The 6,551-nt window shown below is 55.5% G+C and overlaps 1 protein-coding gene across 1 annotated transcript; it reads left to right on the forward strand.

Annotated features, from left to right (window-relative positions):
- Nucleotides 1-736: 736 nt before the first annotated feature.
- On the forward strand, nt 737-6,545 carry LOC102036734 (leucine zipper putative tumor suppressor 1). Its single transcript, XM_005430732.3, is given in 4 exon segments — nt 737-1,146; nt 1,750-1,840; nt 1,843-2,564; nt 4,053-6,545. Coding segments are annotated over 4 exon segments (1,818 nt in total). The 5' UTR covers nt 737-795; the 3' UTR covers nt 4,707-6,545.
- The last annotated feature ends 6 nt before the right edge of the window (nt 6,546-6,551 follow it).

A 6,551-nucleotide genomic window follows, 5' to 3' on the forward strand; every position in this document is an offset into this window, starting at 1 on the left:
AACTAACATTCTACTCAAACCCTTGTGGCTTGTAAATCTTCACACAAAGTTGGTAATTGTTTCCATGGGACGGTGTTCACGGGGGTCTCAGGTTGAGGGAAGAGACGAGGATCTGACTCCATGTTTTAGAGAGCTTGATTTATTATTTTATGATATATATTACATTAAAACTATACTAAAAGAATAGAAGAAAAAATTTTATCAGAAAGTTAGCTAAGAATAGAATAAGGAAAAAAGACAACAAAAGCTTCATCTCGGACTCTCTGTCCAAGCCAGCTGGGCTGTGATTAGCTATTAATTAGAAACAACTAACATAGACTAAACAAAGATCCACCTGTGTTGCATTCCACAGCAGCAGATAACCATTATTTACATTTTGTTCTTGAGGCCTCTCAGCTTCTCGAGAGGAAAAATCTTAAAGAGAAGATTTTTCATAAAAGATGTTTGCGACAGTGGGCTAAAATCAAAGGCACGGGTGTTTTTGACTCCGTGCCAATGTCTCTGAGCCCCTGCCAGGGTCTCGAGTCTTCCAGGGCAGCCAGAGGAATGTCCTGGGTTCTGACACCTTTTAACCCCTTTTACAATATAATAACCAAACTAACAGCACATGCTTAACAATCTATCAACTATTTTACAACAGTTTCTAACCGATTTTTAACACTCAGCCCCCAAACCGGGGAGTTCTGCCACCGCCGGGTGGCCTCTCCTGGCTCACACCATGTCCCCGTGTCCCCAGGCTCGGCGCTCCTGGCCGCACCGCGGGCTCTGCTATGATCTGGCGGCGCTGGGAGCAGCATGGGCAGCGTCAGCAGCCTCATCTCCGGCCACAGCTTCCACAGCAAGCACTGCCGCGCCTCCCAGTACAAGCTCCGCAAGTCCTCGCACCTGAAGAAGCTCAACCGCTACTCGGACGGGCTGCTCCGCTTCGGCTTCTCGCAGGACTCCGGCCACAAGTCTGGCTCCAAGAGCAGCAAGAATGAGGATTTCTTTTACATCAAGGTCAGCCAGAAGGCGCACGGCTCGCAGCGGCCGGACTACACCGCGCTGGGCGGCGCGGAGCTGGCCGTGCCCGCCGGGAGCAGCGCGCTGGACTTTGGGACGCCCACGCCACAGAAGCTGATGCCCTTCCCCAGCCAGCTGGAAGTGGTGAGTGGGGAAAAGCAGCCCTGGGAGCGGGGGGATGTCCCACTGTTGTTGTCATTGTAGTGCAAGAGTTCTATTGTCAGTACATTGCATATTGCTAGAGTTTCGTAGCTCCACAGGGTCATATAGCTGAGTCCTTTTCCCCAAACCCACGGGGTTATATAGTTAAGTCCCAAATCCACGGGGTTCACGAGTCCACGGGATCATATAGTCAAGTCCTTTTTCCTGAATCACGCTGGGGTCACCATTTGTTGTCATTAAGGTGCAAGAGTTCTATCGTCAGAAGGGCTCCAGCAACGGCTCTTCTTCTGCCAAATGGGCTAAACCAGCCCCTTTTTATAGGGTAAAGGGGGATCCAAACTGGCCCAATAGTAGGGGTTAGGGGAAAGTGACCTATGGGGTTACAGAGATAAACTAGGGTCCGAGAGACAGAAGACAGGAGCTTATTTTGCTGTCTCATCATGACTCAGCAGTTCCTGCTGTTAAGTCTCAGCCCGCCACGGGGCCCTATTCAGCTCCATGGAGTCTGCTACACTGGGGGTGCTGTGGGGTGGGAGGACACACACGGGGTTCACCCGGTGCTGACGGGCTCTGCTCTCCCTGCAGGGCGGGGAGAAGCCGCTGCCTCGTCCCACGGCCTTCAAGCCGGTGCTGCCGCGCTCCGGGGCCATCCTGCACTCGTCCCCCGAGAGCGGGGCGCCCCTGGCCCCCCCCCAGAGAAGGCCAAGGAGCAGGAGCTGCGGCCACTGCCCTGCTCGGGGGGCCTGTCCGACTCCGGCCGCAACTCCATGTCCAGCCTGCCCACGCACAGCACCAGCAGCAGCTACCAGCTGGAGCCCCTGGTCACCCCCATGGGCCCCATCAGCCGCTTCGGGGGCTCTGCCCACAACATCCTGCAGTGCGCCATCATCCAGGACAGCAACATGATGAGCCTCAAGGCCATGTCCTTCTCTGACGGCGGCAACAAGATCCTGAACCCCGGCAAGGCGCCCCAGCACCGCGCCGCCGCCGAGAAGAGCGCCTGCATGCGCTCTCCCATTGCCACGGATGAATCCACCACCCAGGAGCTGGAGCAGAAGCTGCTGGAGAGGGAGGGTGAACTGCAGGAGCTGCAGTCGAGCTTCGAGGAGAAGGAAATCAGCTCCTGCCAGGCCTATGAGGAGAAGCAGCGGCGCTGCAAGGAGGAGCTGGAGGGGCTGAAGCAGAAATGCAACAGCAAACTCAAGCAAACCTCGCAGAAAACGCAGCGGACGCAGCAGGTGCTGCACCTGCAGGTGTTCCAGCTGCAGCAGGAGAAGCAGCAGCTGCGGGAGGAGCTGGAGAAACTCATGAAGGAGCAGAACCTGCTGGAGACCAAGCTGAGGTCCTACGAGAAGGAGAAGACCAGCTTTGCCCCAGCGCTGGAGGAGACGCAGTGGGAGGTGAGAGGCAAAAGAGGGGATCAAGGAGACCTCCAAACCCCCCATCCCATCCCACCCCATGGATCCCATCCCATCCCATCCCATCCCATCCCATCCCATCCCATCCCATCCCATTCCATGGATCCCATCCCATCCCACCCCATGGATCCCATCCCATTCCATCCCATGGATCCCATCCCATCCCATTCCATCACATCCCACACCATGGATCCCATCCCATCCCATCCCATCCAATCCCATCCCATCCCATCCCATCCCATTCCATGGATCCCATCCCATTCCATCCCATCCCGTAGGAAATGGATGTGAAATCCCAGCAGAGCCCCCTGGCAGTGGGATTGAGGCTCTCACTGCCCCCCTGAACCCTTCCCCTCACCCAAGGGAACAAGCACAGCACAAACCCCCTCAGGCATTGAATCAACTCGACATTCCCGGCCTCCAGCTCGGGTTTTCCTGCCCCACAGGAGCTGTAAAACTGCTGTGCCACAAGGAAATAGGAACTCCTTGGGTTTGCCGCAGCTGTTTGTTAGGGAGCAGTAAAACCTTCCACTCTCTGCTTTAGCTTAATTTACTCACTCCTTGGTATCGCTGAGCAAACACCGTTAATCTGCTGGAAATTCCAATGTTTAGGAAGAGGTAAAAATAAATATATTATATTAATATTTAATATATACAATATATAATAGTAATATTTAACATACACTATATAATAGTAATATTTAATATACAATATATAATATTATTTCATAGAATATTAATATTTATAATCAATACTACATTAAATAATATTGTATATTATTTCATGTAGGATTAATTATAAATAATAATTGTAATTAAATCATAATTCTAACAAATAATGGTATGAAAGTCAAATTCAGGGTCTCCACGTGCTGCACCCCAGCTGTGCCTGGCTCACACGGGGTGCCCTGTTCTTCTAAGTTCTTCTAAGCCTTCTGATGTTTACATTCTTGTAACAAACCTTCTCACACACTTTTCTGTAAATAATTACTGGTTTGCATTCTTTCCTAGAGGAAGAGAAATTTAATAGACTGTTAGTTTGCCCAGTGTCATTGGAGAGGGGGCACTGTCATCCTCCAATCCACTGTCACCTTTAAAAGTCTACAAATGTTAGAATCAGAAATTAAACTGCCCTTCTTTTTACCTTGGAGGTTCCAGCGTGTGTGTGGTTTTATTTCATGTCCTAGAGCGACACACATGGGGTACCCTGGCCTTTCCCCTTGGTCCAGCCCTAACTCAGGTGCTCACTGAAGGATTTGGATCCTTTAATTTCCAAACCCAGCAGTTTTAGCCAGCAGCTTCTCCCCGAGCCCTGATCCAGCCCTAAATCATGGTCCAGCCCTAATTCAGGTGTTCACCAAAGGATTTGGATCCTTTAATTTCCAAATCCAGACATTTTAGCCAGCACCTTCCCCCTGAGCATGCCCCCGAGCCCTGCTCCAGCCCTAACTCAGGTGTCCCCCCCTCCAGGTGTGCCAGAAATCCGGCGAGATCTCACTGCTGAAGCAGCAGCTGAAGGAGTCGCAGACCGAGCTCACCACCAAGACCACGGAGATCCTGAGCCTGAAGGCGCAGCTGAAGGAGGTGAGGCTGAAGATGGAGGGGCTGGAGATGAAGAGCCAGGAGCTGGAGGTGTCGCTGCGCACCAAGGCCATGGAGCTGGAGGTGTGCGAGAACGAGCTGCAGCGCAAGAAGAACGAGTCGGAGCTGCTGCGGGAGAAGGTGAACCTGCTGGAGCAGGAGATCCTGGAGCTGCGCTCCGAGCTGGCCGCGCTGCGGGAGCAGCTCCAGGGGCTCCCCCGGCCGGGCGGGGACGATGCCCAGGCCCTGCAGGGGCAGCTGGAGAGGCTGCGGGCCGAGCTGAAGGCGGAACGCGACAACAACGAGCAGATGAGCTGCAGCTTCCAGCACGAGCGGCAGACGTGGAAGGAGGAGAAGGAGAAGGTGATCCACTACCAGAAGCAGCTGCAGCAGAGCTACCTGCACATGTACAAGAGGAACCAGAGCCTGGAGAAGATGCTGCAGCAGCTGGCGGCGGGCGAGGACGGCAAGGAGCCCATCGAGCTGGAGATCCCCGGCGGCACCGACGTCCCCTACGAGGACATCATCGCCACCGAGATCTGAGCCACCAGGGGAGCTGTTCCCTCCCCGCCGTGCAGTGTCCCCCTGTCCTTCCGCCGCCCGTCGTGTTCCAGAGGTGACCAAGCCACTCGTGCCAATGGTGACGTGCCCGCAGCTCCCCCACCCTGGCACTGCCCCCTCTGGCCCCGGGCAGGGATCAGGACTCCAGGGAATTCTCTGCCATCCGTGCCCAGCGCCCAGGGGATGCTCTGCTCCAGGCTGGGGGGACACAGCCTGGCCCTGCTCTGGGGATGGCACAGCTCTGGGGATGGCACATCTCCAGGGATGGCACATCTCCAGGGATGGCACAGCACCATCCTGCTCGCTGATGGTGGCAGAAATCAGGCCAATGTGTGCCCAGCTCCAAGGATGGCACAGCACAGTCCTGCCTGTTGATGGTGGCAGGAATCAGCCCCAATGTGTGCCCAGCTCCAAGGATGGCACAGCACAGTCCTGCCTGTTGATGGTGGCAGGAATCAGCCCCAATGTGTGCCCAGCTCCAAGGATGGCACAGCACAGTCCTGCCCACTGACGGTGGCAGGGACCAGCCCCAATTTGTGCCCATGTCTGGGGATGGCAGAGCACCATCCTGCCCACTGATGGTGGCAGGAATCAGCCCCAGTGTGTGCCCATCTCTGGGGATGGCACAGCACCAGGGATGGCACAGGTCCAGGGATGGCACAGCACCGTCCTGCCCACTGATGGTGGCAGGAATCAGCCCAATGTGTGCCCAGGAATCAGCCCCAGTGTGTGCCCAGCTCTGGGGATGGCACAGCACTGTCCTGCCCACTGATGGTGGCAGGAATCAGCCCCAGCTCCCTGGAGGAAGCTCCCACTCCTCCTTACCCTCCTTTGTCACCGTGGGAGCGCAGAGCCACCTCCAGCCACTGCCACATCCACCCCTGCCAGCCCGTGAGGGCCTCAGGAAGGTCCCCACCTGCTCACACCCCCTACTATGGCCCAACTCACTGAAATCACCCTGAGATCACCCTGATTTCACCCCGAAATCACCCTGAGATCACCCTGAAATCACCCTGAGATCACCCTGATTTCACCCTGAAATCACCCTGAAATCATGCTGAAATCACACTGAAATCACCCTGAAATCACCCTGAGATCACCTGATTTCACCCTGAAATCACCCTGAAATCATGCTGAAATCACACTGAAATCACCCTGAGATCTCCCTGAGATCACCCTGAGCTCCCCATTCAGTCCAAGCGCAGCACCCACTGCCCTCCCTCCGCTGGCATTCCCATCTCCCTGGGACAAGGACTCCGTCCCTTCTCCCGGCTGCCAGACAGCAGCTGGATCTGAGGATTCACAGGAATGTCCCAGCCACGTTCTGACCAGGGAATGGGGTTTGTGTTCACCCCAGAGCCCCCTGCACTCGCTGGGGCTGTCCCTCCCGGCTGCCTTATCTCCTCCCCTGCCCTGATCCTGCAGGATCCGGCCCAGGGGAGCTGGTTAAACACCCCAAACCAACCACTTCCACCTTAACTTCTACCCCAGCTCTTAAAAGTTCCTCCTGCCACCAGCGAGTGGCTCCACAGATACCGAGGTGGCCCTGCTGGTGGCCCTCGTGTCCCCCTGGGTGGGGAGGGAACCAGCAGGACCCAGCTTGTGGGGTGGGGGCCCCAGGGGACCCCTCCGTGCCAGTGCAATGATATTTTTGCTGCAATTATTTACCCACTGCCCCATTCCAGGGCTCTTGGGGGGGTGGTTCTTGCACAATCCCAACGCCGCCAATTCAGCCACGGGCGCCGAGCTGTGCGAAATTCCGCATCCCTCGCGCCACTGCAGCCTGGAAAGGTGACACACAGGAACCAGTCTGTGCCTTCTGCGCCC

Source organism: Geospiza fortis, unplaced genomic scaffold, assembly GCF_000277835.1.
Source record: "Geospiza fortis unplaced genomic scaffold, GeoFor_1.0 scaffold617, whole genome shotgun sequence".
NCBI classification, from domain to species: Eukaryota; Metazoa; Chordata; class Aves; order Passeriformes; family Thraupidae; genus Geospiza; species Geospiza fortis.